The sequence below is a fragment of the Acinonyx jubatus genome, chromosome D2 (assembly GCF_027475565.1).
Source record: "Acinonyx jubatus isolate Ajub_Pintada_27869175 chromosome D2, VMU_Ajub_asm_v1.0, whole genome shotgun sequence".
Lineage (NCBI taxonomy): Eukaryota > Metazoa > Chordata > Mammalia > Carnivora > Felidae > Acinonyx > Acinonyx jubatus.
In genome coordinates, this window is record NC_069393.1 from 69,476,049 (window position 1) to 69,491,422 (window position 15,374).

Below are 15,374 nucleotides of genomic sequence, written 5' to 3' on the forward strand. Positions count from 1 at the left end.
ATTAAAAAGGTCTGAAAGTTTCAGATTCTGTGGTTTTACATGGTGCTGGAAATTTGAATACAAAGAGTAAATGGAGTTTAATATGAGGATTCAGCTATTAGTCTCTTTTGGGGAATGAGACAGTCTATGGAAGTAGTTTCACAATTGGAGATCTGGATTCATTTTATATGATACTATACTGGACCTACTTTATTTTTTTTTTAATTTTATTTATATCCAAGCTAGTTAACATGTAGCATAGTAATGGTTTCAGGAGAATTTAGTGGTTCATCATTTACATATAACACCCAGTGCATATCCCAACAAGTGCCCTCCTTCATGCCCATCCCCCCACCCAGCACCCCTCCAGCACCCCTCAGTTCTCTGTACTTGAGTCTCTTATGCCTTGCCTCCCTTTGTTTTTCTTATTTTTCCTTCCCTTTCCCTGTGTCATCTGTTTCTTAAATTCCACATGAGTGAAATCAGATATTTATCTTTCTCTGACTTAGTTTGCTTAGCATTATACACTCTAGTTCCATCCACGTTGTTGCAAATGGCAGGATTGCATTCTTTTTGATCAGCGAGTAATATTCCTGTGTGTGTGTGTGTGTGTGTGTGTAATCTATATACCACATCTTCTTTATCCATTCATCAGTCTATGGACATTTGGGCTCTTGCCATAATTTGGCTATCGCTGATAGTGCTGTGTAAACATTGGAGTGAATTTGCCCCTTTGAATCAGCATTCTTGTATCCTTTGGATAAATTCCTAGTGCAATTGCTGGGTCTAGCAATAGCTAGCAATAGCTCTATCTTTAATGGACCTACTTTAACATTATTAATTCACATTCAAGTATATACTGACCTCCATTTACATTTCTGAGATTGAAATAAATGCTGTGTTTATTATTCATCAGCACCATGTGTGATCTGTCACATCTGGTGTTCAGTTTCCCTCAAAATGTGTACTTCAGTTAGATAAGCACAAAATTGCTGAAACCATGTAACCAAACAAATTATTACTTGGCAGAGGACGTGTAAATATTGTGATGAAAGTGTGTCTGTGGAGGTATATTCGATACGCCTTTTCTTTTGGTAGAATTCTTTTGTTGGGGCAACTAGAAATGTAAAAGTCTCAAAACTGAGTGAAGGTGATTACTTTTCTGAACTTGAGCTCTCTTACTAGATAGTAAATGCTCCAGAAAACCAATAGGTGAGGATCCTTATCTGTAGGGCCCTAAATAGCCAGATTCCAGGAGAGGAATTAAGTAAATGTGAGGCTTAGTGCTGGGAGGCTGCTAGCCCGGAGCAGTAGACCCTTAGTGTAACCGGTGGGCTCACCACTGACACAACTACCGCCTGGACTTGGTAAATTGAGCCCTTTGGGGGGTGGCCAGAGAGGAATGCCTGGGCTATTCACCAGCTGCCGGTGGACCTGTAGCTGGCCATGCGCCCAAGCAGTGTGTACTCCTTAAGCACACAGGATTCTCAAGGATGGTTTTTGCTTTGTTTTTCCAGATAAGGAATTGGAGGGCAGCCTGTGGTTCCACACAGACAGTTAAGAGTTGTAGGTTGATTTTGCTTGCTGGATTAAAGTGAAGTTCAGTTACAAGTAAGACTACTGCCCACCTGCACAGGCTGGGAGCGGTAGAGGCTCACCCAGAGAACGGACACATTTTTCTGCAGCCCTGAACGTTCGTTGGTCAAGTTCCTGTTTAGACACTGCAGTCCATCTTCCCTGGGAAGCTTCTCTAACCTTGGCAGTAGCTTTCAGATAACCCAGAATTGGTTTCATTGAAGGCTTTAGCTGCCCAGCCTTGGCCATTTTCCTGTGCTTCCCTTTTTACCTTGAGACTCTGAGGTGATGCCATTTTTAAAACCTTGTAGTGATAGGAAGCCTTCCAGGAAGTGAGACAGACCGTGGGGCTAATTCTAAGAAGCCCATCCCCAAGGGTGTGCCCAGATGCCTCTCGAAATGCATTCAGTGAACACATAAGGCATTCGTGTGTGAAACGGGAGATACAAAATTTGGAAGTCCTGGCAGTTTGAAGGAGGAGAGTGCTTACGCAGTCTTGGGTGTGGGTCGCATGACTGACGTTACCCAGGCCCTTGCCTTTGGAGACATAATGTGTTTCCTTGATTGAGCCAGAAAGCATCACTTTTCTCAGAAACAAATCCAGTAACCTTGTGTGTAATTCTCACTGTCTTAATGGAGTTGGGTTGTATGCTTTAAACCTTAGAGCCATTGGTGTCTACCCCAAGCCCAAGGGCCTCCAGCTTTGAGATGCAGTATTTCTGTTCCTCATGTCCTGCCACCACTACTTTGTTCTCTCTTCTTGCCCTCCGCCCCATGGTTTTGCTGCCTGTGGAGCACTGCAGAATCAGGCCCTTTATTTCTTCTGGGATGATTTCTTGGCCATTGAATACGCACTGTTTCCTGATCTTTCACTTCTCGAGAGGGTTTTGGGAAGTCCATGTTGGCGGCTCTGTAACCTATTTTCCTTTGGGGCTTTTCATACGTGTTTCACCTTGCTTTCATCATTTGGGGGTCCAAATAATGGGAGTGGGTGCAAAAAACTGGGGGCTTCCCCAGATCTGAGAACGGTTGTACTCCTGAACCTTTCACTTCATAGGCCAGAAAACTGAGCAGTCAAAATTTAAGCATCTTTTCTCTGTCACAAGTCCAGTAGGTAGGGGAGCTGAATGGGGAATCCCAGATTTCCCTCATTTCCAAAGCAGTGGTCATTCCACACTGGGTGTCTCCCACTCTGTATCACTGAGTGCTCAGGTCCCCTGTTGTCTCTGTGTGAAATGCACAGTCGCCTCCATGCCTTGTGTGTTCACCACCGAGACCTGCTGTACGGGGCAATTCACATTTTCAAGGGGCACTTACTGTGTAGAGTTAGCCAGCATTGGGGCTGCAACGATGAGCAAGGCAAGTCCTTGGAAGCAAGGGGCTCACAGACTCTTTGGGATGATGGTCCTTCAAAGTGACTTGAAATTTTCCACAGATCTTCATAAAGGAGGAGTTGCCCAGCCTTTTGTGTAAAAAACCTCCAGCCCTGCTAGTCTCCCACTCACCACTCTCCGTAGCCTGGGCCACTTGCATTTGCCTCCCTCCCCCCGCCGCCATGCACATCTGATAGATCTGATAGGCATCTGGGACAGACTGACTTAAACTTTGATGTGAAGGAGTTTGAAAGAACTTGTATCTCTACCAGTATTTATAGTTGTAGCCTTTTACTTCTTGATCGTGGAATGAACATGTGAACTCCCCCCCCCCGACCCCCCCCCCCCCCCCCCCAGTTAAAGCCGCCAAACTGTCAGGAACATCCAGAATTGAAATTTGACTTCTCACAGGTAAACTGATTAGCCAAAGGTGTGCTGGTAGATGCCAGCTTAGCAATGAATCACACCAAGTCGGGGAGAGGGCCGTCAGCTGTTAAATTTCCACTTTTGCCAGGACATGGTCTGCCCTTCTCAAACCTCTGTTCTGTCTGGAGAGAGGCCACTCACCACAGGTGGCTACTGGACACTTAAAATGTGGCCAGACCAAATTGAGATGTGCCATAAATGTATAATACACAATTTTGAAGACAGCATAAAATATCTCTATGTTACATTGATTACACAAGATATTTGGGATCTACTGGGCTAATACTAAGCTCACCTGTTTCTTTCCACTTTTTAAATGTGGTAACTGGAACGTTTAAAATGACCTATTTGGCTTGCATTACATGTTTTTGAGACAATTCCCCTCCCCACCCCTCCTTCCGCCAAGCATTTAGACCTGCGGCCAGTTCCCCTGCATAGGTGCTCCTGCATGGCTTATCCTGCTCTGGTGTGGCTCCGTTTTAATGTAAAACAGGCAACCAAAAAAAGGTGCTCAATAAATGTTATTGGAAGGAGTTAAGTGAAAAACGAGTCCTTCTTTTCCCCACTTCTGTGAAGTTTGCAACATTTACTGACCATGGGTCCCTTTCACTAGAAGCTACAGATTTTGAGAGGGTTGGAAACCAACTGAGAACCAAAGGGCAATGCTTTAAAAAATTTGTTAAAAAGGAAAAGCATTAAAAAAAAAAGTTATTAGTCTATCAGACTGACATTTACAAGAATAATGGGAAGAGGGGCATGGAAAAGAGGAAACAGGTTGATCTTCCCGGAGGTTAGTTTGACAATACACATCAAAAGCCTTAACCTGCCTATACCCAAGAGTCTAGAAATTTGCCTTCTTGCAGTTTACTCCAAGGAAGTGATTGGGCAAAAGCACAAATATCTAATTTCATGATTAACAGTTAATGTTTACAACAGCAGGTTAACTACATTGGAATATTAAGTAGTGGCTAAAAACATGTTCAAGAAGAGAAATAGAAGAGCTGGGTATGTCACAGTATGTAGGGACCGAACTAAAAAGAATGTAAATTTTTATGTAAGTGGAAGGATGCTGAAAGAACGTAACACCATAACGTTAACAGTGATTATCTCTGGATGGTGGGACAGGTGTTTTTCTGCAAGGTCCTTACTGGCATTTTCTTAGTTTGCAATGAGCACACGTTGTGCAATGACACTTTACTGATGCCTTATGAAAACTATAGATGATACAGTAATAGTCAACATCTATTGAGTGCTTACTATGTGTAGGCATTATGCCATTTTGCTTTCTGGCATCCGAGTTTTAAAAATCAGGCACCTTCTAGACTTAATCGAGGACGCTGGCCAAAAAGGCCCGCTTATTACCTCCCAGCCGCAGTAACTGCAGACAGGTAAATGGCAACTGCCATGCCAAATAGAAGCGATGCCAAAGTCAACATCTTCGCACGGGTCTGAGCACTAAACCCTGCGGAGTCGGCAGCGGATGGCACAGCCCTGCTACACCGATCAGAGGCTGGGAGACCCGCGCAGAAGTAAGTACTTCTGTTGACTTGCCGCTCTTGGCCGACGCCGTGTTAAAAAACGCGAGAAGCGATGCGGGCCCAGTTCCCAGAAGCGCCCGATGCACCTCCCTGGGCCCGCGCCGCGCTCGCCGCCTCCCGTCGGCGAGAACTACAGGTGCCCCACGTGGCTCCCACCCAGGGCGCCCTCCCGCGGGCCTGCAGCGCCCCCTGGCCCGAGCCGAGCCCGCGGGCCCTCTCGGCAGCCTCGGCGCGCGCGTCCCGCCGTGCGCTCCCGCCGCCCTCGTCCCGGTGAGTCAGAGCCGGAGCTGTCTCCGCGCCCCGGGCCCCCGCCAGCGGCCTCGGGAGGGGAGCCGGTTACTTGTCCGCGCTCCGGGGGTGGGGACGCTCGGCCCCCAGCCGTCCCTCCCAGCGGCACGGATTCCGTGCGGTCCCCCGTGGACGCGGCGGCCGAGCGGCGTTGCGGGCTTTGTTCGGCTTTGTCTGAGCCGCACCTGAACTCGGCCGCGAGGCCCGCGCGCTTCTCGGGGAAGCCGGAGTCACCTGGCGCGCCTGGACGAGCGCACCTGGCGCACGCTTCCCCCGGGCTCCCTACAGACGGCCCGGCCCGGGGAGACCCAGCCAGCGCATCGGGACAGGGAGCGTGGTGGGCCCGGGAGGGGCCTCTCTTTTGGGACTCCGGCACGGGGTCGCAGAGCCAAGGGGGCGCGGAGCACAGGTAAGGGGACAGGGGCTAGGTGGCAGTGGGTGGAGAAGGGAACCGTGTATTAAACTCGACCTGTTGGTTGGCACAGGCACAGTCTGTTAATCTGGAGACTGCGGAAGGGGACTCGCCTTTTGAGTAAACGTTTGGGGGATGTGCCCAAGCCCCCCTCCCCGCGCCCCTCTTTTTCCGGGCCTACGCGGTGTTAAGGTGACTCCTGTGCAGTTTTCCCAGCATCGAGAGTGCCCCGGTGAAGCCTCTGCAGGCAGAGCCCTAGCAGGGCCCGTGGCCCAGAGACTGGCCCCTGGGCGATGGGAAGGCTAGGGGATTTGTCCTTGTGACTTCTCATACTGGGATTTCTCCCCGGCCGCCCCCCCCCTCCGCCCCCCTTTCCTGCATTTCTCCTTCCCGGGGCTGCGCCCTTGGCCACCTGCTGGGAGAGTAAATGGAGGGTCTCGGAACTGCACCTCTGAAACTTGCTAGGTGGCGTCGGTTTAGGAGCAGGGTGGGCACCCTGGCAGAGAAGAAGGGAGGAGGGCACCTGGCCCCCCCCCCGTGGAATCTATGGCTCTCCAGCCAAGAGCGGCCATTGGGTGGGAGCACCTGCTGTGTGTCTGGTGTCTTGGAACTGAATAATCAGAACCTATACAATTGGCAAATTATGAGGTTCTTTAACACACAAAAACCCCAGAACCTTTTAATGTTTTATAATTTCAGGTGTAAAAATTCAATGTCTGTTTGGCTTCCATTGTGACATTATATTAAGAAATGTGCATTTGTTGAGAAAAGAGAAAACATCTTTCCTTCCGTCCGTCCGTCCGTCCTAGAGGTACCACTGCAATTGGCAAAGGCCTGGGGAGTTAATTTGTAAATGCTGCGGGCTTTCAGCAACCTGCAGCCATTCCCTTCTTGCTGCTGATGGGGGTGCAAGGCTCTGCGGGCTGCTCTTCACAGAGGGTGCAGCCCTTGCTGTTTGTAGAAATTCAACCCCAAACTGTCTCTTGATGGTGTAAGAATTTTCCAGACTAGGTCCCCCGACAAATCCTGGGGAAGAGAGGGGGGCTCCTTTCCTTTATCATATCTGCCTGATTGACTGAAAACCATCAGTGACATATTTCCCCTTACATTTAGTTTTTGGTTTACCTTCCGGAGCTTGCAATAGCTGTTTCCTTCCCCTCAGTTTGCTCAGATGTCCAGGTTCTTACAGATAGCGAAACCGAGACCTAGAGGGGTGAAAGACGACCCGAGAGCGAATGGGAGAGCCCCCCAGGAACCCAGACTGCTAGGCTTTTGATGAGCTGCATAAATGGGCCAGTCATTAATTGGCAAGTGCTGACATCAGGGATAAACTGGTGAGATTACAAAGCCTTTTGTCCCATCTTGTGTGTACCTTACAGAGTCTTTTCATTGTATCCCCAACACCTGACAGGGTGCTGGGCACAGGGCAGATGCTTGAATAAATGAAATTTCGTGTAGTTATAACATTGGAGGGGTCAGCATCATTGTGAGGTGTTTTAGAACAGTGGTCCGTAGATTTTGTACTTTTGCCCTTCACAGATCAGTTTTTTTTAGTTTTCATCAGGAGCAATGCCACAAAATTATCAACTTTTAACCTTATCCCACAAGGGTTTTTGTTTGTTTGTTTGCTTGTTTGCAAATAAAACCCTGCCATTATCCACAAGGCTAATGGTGTCAGCATCACCCCAGGCCAGCTCCCTGGGCCAGTGGAATGCGCTTGGAGTCCCTTCCTTAAGTTTACCCTTTCATCATGTAAACAGCTCCAGACCGCTTCCTCTCCCACCCACAGAATTGCCTGCTGGCCTGCCCTCAATATGATTCCTGTCCTGGATCCCTCATTTCCTTTCCTGGTCCTGAGTCCCTTCTCTTCAACCGGGTCTCCCTGCTCTCCATTTAAGAGACGTTGCCTTCACCCAGGGCACTTTTGCATTGTGATCCCATGTGATCCCGGCATCTACCTTTTTAGGTAAATAGGCTGGGTGATGTCACCCCCATTTTTGAGGGAAGGAAATTGAAAGACTGAACTGAAGGAAGTTACTGAAAGGCTCAAGGCTCAGGCTTCCCGGCGTCTGACTGTGCTCGTTCTGTATTACTGCACTCTTCTTGTCACGGCCCAGCTGTCCTCATCAGAAGACCTGGGCTTGACTCCACACTGTTGGAGCTCTTTGACTTTGGGTCCCAGCTTCTACAAGACCACTTTCTCATGTAGAAAAATGGAAATGATCATGTCTACCCTATGGCATTATGGGTGTTATATGAAATTAACTTATGAAACGTAATGACAACCTTTAACGTTGTACATTTAGGGACGATCACACACGATTCCCCTGGATCTTTACAATGCTTGCCTGAGTTCGTGAAACTAAGATTCACCCCAATTTGACGAATGAATGACCCTGAGACAGGGAACGTCACCCAGGTGGTTAGAAGCAGAACTAGCATGGAATTCTGTCTCTGGACTTCTGGTCCTATGTGCATTCTCTTATGCCTCTGCTTCCCAGAGTCCAATGAACTTGGGTCCTGTACAGGTTAAATGAAGGATTTTCAAATAACCATCAAAACAAACATCTCTCTTGGCTGTAAGTGTCTCTTTGCAGGTGGAAGCCTTGAGATCCATGCCCATCTGATCAGGGAATCTGTACAGCACATTGTTCATCCCTTGGTGCTGACTTTAGCTTCTCAGACCGTCGGGTTCTAACGATCTGTGATTCTTTGAGAGGGAGCGTGACTTTCCCCCAGCAGCTTTTAAAATGGTCTCTCTGCTGTGTCAAACTAGAAGCATGTGGCCCACTTCTCTGGACCCCCTGAGCCTGACAAAATGTTGTATCAAAAGGACAAGGAAGGCGACTGCTACGGTGGAAGACAGCGAGGGCTTTCTGGCTCGACACTTTTACCTCCGGTTTTAAAGTCTTCCTGTTCAGGTGTTGCCCGTTCTTGTAAAGGGCTCAGATTTCCATCCCACTGATGGAGAGGAGGCTGCCAAGGGCTAACCTAATATTTGGGGTGGGAAGTGCGTTTTGTGAGGAGGCAGAAGTGGTTTCCTTTTTCACCCCGAACTCATTTCATTTCCCATCCTAGAGGAGAAGGCAGGCATTGTCCTGCAAAACTGCCCTCAGCCATTGCCAGCCTGGTGCTTCTTTTCCCAAAGTAGCCTTGTTTTGGCCTTCATTTCTTCCTGTGGCATGGAAAGTGTAATCCCTGGTTTGTGCTGAGTTTTGCGGAGCCCTGCGACAAACTGCACTTACCCACTGTCCTTTTAGTGGTGCCAGTGCTGCGTGGAACCAGGATTTGAACACAGCAGTCAGATGGGAAGATGGGGGCGGGGGGAGGTGGTGGTGGTGAAGAGTGGATGTGTGAGAGCCCCAGGAGCCAGGAATGACGTGGGATTAGCGTGGGTAATGGAACAGAAAAAGAACAAATGACGAGTGGGGCGTTTTGCAACACAAAAGGCTTGATGAGGCATACCTGGGTACCTGCACACGATGATCTGTTTCTGCCCCTGGGATGCAAACCACTCCTGACTGCTTTGCACAAGAATGCAGAGAGTTCTGGAAATCTTCTCACGTGTGCCGAAGGTAGGAGTTGCTGGCAGGTGGTAGCTTGTGGAAAACTGCCAAAGGGCAGGAGTCAGCTAGCAGATTTTTAATTATGCCTCTCTTCCCCTACCTTACTCCCCCAGGATCAGGAAGGGGATGGGTTGAGCAGATCGCTGGGAGGCCAGAGGGGAGTCTGATCCCCTTATTAGCTGTGTAACCTGCGGCAAAAACAACTTCTCTGTGCCTCAGTTTTCTCATCTGTAAAATGGGGACAATACTCGCGGTGACTGGCTGCAAGGCTTAGGGGGAGAGAAGATACAGAAGGATGGCCCCCGGTGCCAGGCACCCAGCAAATGTTCACTGGATGGTAGCAGCTGCTGGATTTTTACTATGCAATTCATCCTTTCTTAAAAAGATTTCAGGTGTTGGGCTGTACTTAGAATTCGAATTAGTACTGCAAGCAGTTGTGATGGGGGGAGGGGGGCGGGAAACTGAACGTTTGAGATGACGGGTGGGAGACAGCAGGGTGCTTGTTAACACCGCACCCAAGCAGCGTTTATTTCGTTTATCTTGGCATAAGAAGGAATGCAGCGAGTGTAGTGAGCGCAAAGATCCTTCCGGAAGTAGGCGTAGCGGTGCTTACTGACCCAGCAGGCACGCATCTCGCCTACTGTGTGCCAGACAAGTGCAGGCGGCTGGGGCTCCGGCAGAGACGAAGCCGGAGTCCCTGCGGCCTTTGCCACCGGGCAGGTGAGTCGATCACACCAGCGGGCAGTTTGAGTGCGGGCTGTGCCGCGGGCGCAGGGGAGGGAGGTGCCGCTGGGGTCCCAGAGCCAGCACCTTCTGGTCCAGACGCCTCTCAGGAGGCATTTGACTTCTTGCCTTGATTTGCAGATCGCCAACGTAAATTTTGCCCGAATGAGCAGAAGCTTGGGAGACTCTGAAAAGCATTCACCGGGGCATGTAGAGGCACAGAAGGAAGAGAGCGGGAGGAAGTTGCTTGGGTCTGTCTCCTGGCAGCGGGAGGGGCCCCGCGTTTCCTGAGTGCCTTTCTGTGCGTGCGGGAACCTTCTGTATGTACTTCCTTCCCCCAGGTCCTCGCGGCAGCCTGGGGAGGCCGCTGGAATCCTGGTTTGGGAAAGACATCAACAGGCCCGAGCCTCAGAGTCCTGCACGTGCCCAGGGTCGGAAGCCGTGACCCCGGAAAATCAGCCTGAGCCTGACTGGTTTGCATCCCAGGGGCAGCTTTGCCCTGGCCCTGGTCCACGTGGCCCGGCCTAGCTCCCAGGCGGCAGGCGAGAACTTGCCCTTCGTCTGTCGTCGGGAGTGAGAGGAAAGGAAGGCCTGTCTTGTTGGCAGGTGCCAGGCTGGAAGCCAGCGGGGATCGCCTTGGCCGCGCTGGCCTGCACCCTCTCTGTCCGTCTCCCCCTCTCCCGTGTGTCCGCGAAGGTCCTGACCCTCTCGCTTTTGTAAGATTCGCTCTCCGCTGGCCACTTGGATTAGGGGCAGACGTGAGCCTCACGGTCATCTGGGGCACAAAGACTCTCAGCTGGTTGGGACATTTGATCCCCTTTGTTTCAGACGTGTTTGAAATCCGAGGAGCTGAATATTCAGTAGAGTAAGGTCTGACCATCACGGGTCCGTGACAGATTTAAAACCAAAAGACACCTTAGCAGCATCTGGTCCAGCCTCCTTGTTTTGTAGACGAGGGACCATGGCATCGGATGAGAAGTGGGGCTCCTGGATTCACGGTGCGGGCTGTGTGCCACCAGGGGGCAGGTGTAGCCCCTACTTGTCCTAGTCACCCGCCTCTATGCCATCTCAGCTTGCACGGTGGCTCGAGGGCCCTGACTCACCTCCGCTCCAGAAGCAGCCTGGTTAGATGCAAGCATCTAACTGGATTAGGGGCCAGAGACCTGAACTGTGCGACTGTCTGGGACCCCCCCCCCTCCCCGCTTCTGAGCTTCTGTGACCCCTTCCTTCATCTCTCAGGTGTGTCCGGCTCATTCACTGTGAGTTTCCCCTTTCACAAGTTGTGTCCCTCTTGTTCCCTGGAGTCTGCTCTCCAAGAGTAGGAACGCAGACCTGAGCCGTAGGTGCTGTCCCCTGAAGCAGTCCCCGCTGTTTATTCAAATTCCCTACCGTTCCAAGTAAGGTCCGGCAGTAGCACCTATAGGAACATGAGTTGGGTTACATTTAAACTTAAATATGAAAAATTATCTTTCTTGGGGAGCTTCAGTTTTCAAGGCAGCCCTTGCTCTCGGCCCGCTCAAACTCCTCTGACAGTCAAGTCGTTTTGTTGCCGCAGCTGGGAGATGTGTCTTTTTCTTTTTTTTTCATGTTTATTTTGGAGAGAGTGTGGGCAGGGGAGGGGCAGAGAGTGAGGGAGACGCAGAATCCGAAGCAGGCTCCAGGCCCTGAGCTGTCAGCACAGAGCCCAGCGCGGGGCTCGAACTCACGAGCCACGAGATCGTCACCTGAGCCAAAACCAAGAGTCAGATGCTTAACCGACCAAGCGTCCCAAGGGGATGTGTTTGTAATGCCCCAGTAGAGACAGTGGAGTGTGTCTGACAGGAGAATTCATTGTCGCGTGCGTTAAGTTACGGGCATTTTGGTGAGCAGCTAAACATAACCGGGAAGCTTCCGCCATGCGTCTTGGAGAACTGACATCTGCCAGTGGAGATGTGGATGTCCGAGGACCCAAGATACATACACGAAAACTTGGCGTTCCTGCCTTGTTATCCACGTTCTTAGACGCGGGAGAGCCGTGTTTGCCCAAGAGGTTACAGGGACGTTCTGAGTTGGGTGCACCAGGTGGAAATGAGTTTCTCCACCCTCGGCTGCACCCCTGCGTACCGCACACGGTGACCGGCCACCTCTCCCTCCGCTCTCTTCTCTAGAACCCGGGGGGACCCTGCCGTGCTTCCCTTCCTGTATCTCTGCCTGGGATTTTCTCTTTGGAATGGTCTCCTGAGTGAGAGTCCAGGATTGTTTGTTTAACAGGAGGAAACTTCGGGAAGGCCTACGTGTGGCCCCACTCTTTCATGTCTTTTTTTTTAATAGGCAGGTTTGAGGCGGAGAAACCGTAGGGTGAGACCTTGGTTGTACTGGATCCCAAAAGGCAAGAAAACAGAATTTCTGGAGCTTATTATTCAGATATTCTTAGATTTTTGCCCGCTAAATTATACTAGGGGTGGAGGGGAGTCTAAATTTCATTCTGTATGATCCCTTTCAGTACAGTGGCTAAAATGTAAGACTCTGTAGATTTTACATCATATCTTTGTGGTTAAAAAGGGTAAGGATCCATTTCTTGGGCCCCACAGCTAAAATCAGAAGTCTACCTCATGTATGTACTTTTATAGCAGCAGAGTTATAGTCTATCATTCTTATTAAAAGCTCTCACTTCCCACCCTTTCCTCCCTTAAAGATCGTTGTCAAGCCCCATGGAACCGAATGTTACCTGTACTCTAAGCATTACTAGGCATTTTTTGAAAAACCCTTTTGTGACTTCTTCAGCCATGTTACTTTTTATGGAGTAGGAAGTGTAGACGTTGTGATCTTGCTAGAAGGCTTCAGGACATTAGGACGTTAGAAATCCTATCTTGAGTCTCTGAGTCTAACTCGTCATAAGAAATGGGGGCAATGAGATGGAGGGGACTTTACTCAAGGTCACGTGGCGGGACAGGGGCCAGGCCAAGCTGGGACCCGGGACTCTTATCCGTGGGCAGAGCATGCCTTCCCAGAGTCTGTGAAGCAGCTGGGGGGGGGGGGGGGAGGGGTTGGGGGCAGGCGTCTGGAGAAGATGTTAGCCTGTCCTTTGAAAGCAAAGTCATTGGAGTAGTCTCGCGTGACCTTTGAGGGAATTTGGGTCTTTTTTTTGGACGAATACAGTCACCGTGGCGAGGAAGAGCCTCAAGGTCATAGTTGTACCTGGAAAAGACTGAGTGGCTGTCGTCTTGTTTCAGGATGACTTGGGGGGTGCACAGAGCTAATCGCTGATACCTTTTTCTTACCCTGCCCCGTAGTTACATCAACATGCCTTCCTTCCCGTTGCTGGAGGCCATCTTCATTTTCCTGCTTTCTGGAGGTAAGCTTTTTGGTCAGGGGTGAGGTGTGGAGGGGTTTGATTTGCCTCATATCCTGTCAATTTTAACTTCGGGAGGTCTCTCGAAGGCAACTGAGTCTGTCCACTCCACGGCCACCTGCCTAGCATGAGCCCTATCATCTTGTGCTTGGACCACTGTTCCAACCAAAGCCGCCCAGCCTCTGTGCGGTCACCCTGGGTCCACCTGGTTCTGCTCCAGCCGATGCAAATCTGACTGCCTGGACCCCTCTCCACTCCTCCCTGCCTTCTCTCTGCCTAAAATCAAACAAACAAACAACTTTTTAAAAATTTATTTATTTTTGAGTGGGAGAGAGACAGAGCATGAGCAGGGGAGGAGCAGAGAGAGAGAGAGAGGGAGACACAGAATCGGAAGCAGGCTCCAGGCTCTGAGCTGCCAGCACAGAGCCTGACGTGGGGCTTGAAGTCATGAACTGCGGGATCAAAGTCGGATGCTCAAGCGACTGAGCCACGCACCGGGCTTGGCACATACAGGTGCCCCAGAAGTGGATTCAGGAGTGAATAACGGAGCAAATCAACTTTATTTTTACTTCCCACTTTGTCCCTCCAAGTTCTAGCCTCGTTACTAAGAGATGGTAGAAAGGTGTCAGAACGTTTTACTTGTCCTTCAAGTAAGGACAAATGGGCAGGGTGTCCAGCCATCCGGGTCTAGCTCGGGATCCCCTCATGGCCTCTGAGATTCTGTCTGGCAGTCCCCCCCATGCCTGTGTTTTGGGGTGTGTGTTGATTGCTGCCATGAGCCACCTGTTGGCCTGGAGTCTGGGGAGGTAAGAGAGGCTGGAAGAAGGCAGGTGGTTGCTCGGCTCCCCCAGCCCCCCTTCTCCAAGCCACGTGGGTTTTCGGTGTAACTAGTGGCTTCAAGGTCGAGGGACTGGGCAGCAATGAGATGCGTTTGGGTTCAGAGGTCCGTGGAGACTCAGGGTCCAGGTTCGGCTCTAGCTCATTGCAGAGCTGCGCTTCCTGTGGCCCTGTCCAGTTGACAGAGAACTCAATCTGACCTTCCCCGGGTTGTACAGATGAGGTGGGGGAGGCCCCATGATCCTCGTGACTTGCCCGGGGTCACACAGCCGTTGCCCAGGAACAAACGCCCGTCTCTTGACTCCTGGGCCGGCCACACCGCTCTGGGCTCCTCTGGGGGAGCGGAACGCACAGGAGTCATCTCTGTAAGTCTCGGCTGTCTTATCTGAAAGGTGAAGGGGTTTGACGGGACCAGTGATTCTCAATCCTGCCCGCTCCTTGGCTGGAGATTAAAGTTCTGGAGCCCGGGCGGGTGGCCGGCAGAGGCCGGGCTGCTTTGGTCCGAACGGGAAGCCACAGTCACACATTCGTCGGCTCCCTGTTCCAGGGGGAGACTCTGCACACAGTCCTGAGGTGACTTCCCCGGGGAGCAATGGGGAGGTCACCCGAGGCACGAGGAGGGCTCACTTGATGCCTGGCACCTGCCCGGGACAGCTGAGCACACGGTACAGAAAGACACATCGGCTGAGTGACATCTGTAGTGACCAGTCTCTGGTCGCAGGGCTCTTCCTCCTTCCCCTCAGGGGGAGGCTGCTGGCCTGTCTCCAGCTGGAGAATTTGCTGGTGAGACTTTTACAAAGGAATAGTATTTTTTGGTTCTTTGTAGGGCCTTGGAGGTTCCTTGGCTCCCGGGCCCTTGGCAGTAATTCATAGACTTACTCGGGAAACCTTAGTGCGAACCCACCGTGTGCAGAGAGCCGGGCTAGGCTTTGTGGAAGACGGATGGGAATGTTCCCACCCTTGGGGGTGGGGGGCTTCCAGGGGAGCTGGGCCGATGGGAGCAACACTGCGTTATGAGGAAGGGGGCAGTGAGTTGGCAAGATTTTGGTGAGAGCTCTGTCAACAAGGCTGTCTTTGTAGTTTGTCTTGTTTCCGCTCCTGGTGGCAAAACTGTCCTAGACCTCATCAGAGGTACTTGCGTGACGGCTCTTGACTGCGGAGGAGCTGCTAGTCCAGCATTCTGGCCCAGAACCAGCCTCCTTGTGAGTAGAGATTGAGGGACGGATGTGTCAGGTGAGCAGAGACCGTCCGCTGGAAGGTTAGGTGGGGAGAGCTAGGAACTACGTTAGAGAGAGAGAAAATCCCAAGCAGGCTCCATTCTGTCAG

General features: G+C 51.0%; 1 protein-coding gene and 1 long non-coding RNA gene across 2 annotated transcripts in view; both read left to right on the top strand.

The window, feature by feature from the left end:
- Positions 1–4,968: 4,968 nt before the first annotated feature.
- Positions 4,969–15,374, top strand: part of VWA2 (von Willebrand factor A domain containing 2) — a 44,947-nt gene continuing 34,541 nt past the window's right edge. The window contains exons 1-2 of the mRNA XM_027063153.2: positions 4,969–5,588; positions 13,153–13,214. Of these exons, the coding sequence (XP_026918954.2) occupies positions 4,972–5,588; positions 13,153–13,214 (679 nt within the window). The 5' untranslated portion in view covers positions 4,969–4,971. The remainder of the gene's footprint in view (positions 5,589–13,152; positions 13,215–15,374) is intronic.
- Positions 6,444–13,142, top strand: LOC128312600 (uncharacterized). Its single transcript, XR_008292081.1, has 3 exons — positions 6,444–9,166; positions 10,022–10,131; positions 10,222–13,142. It is a non-coding gene; the product is annotated as an uncharacterized LOC128312600 (long non-coding RNA).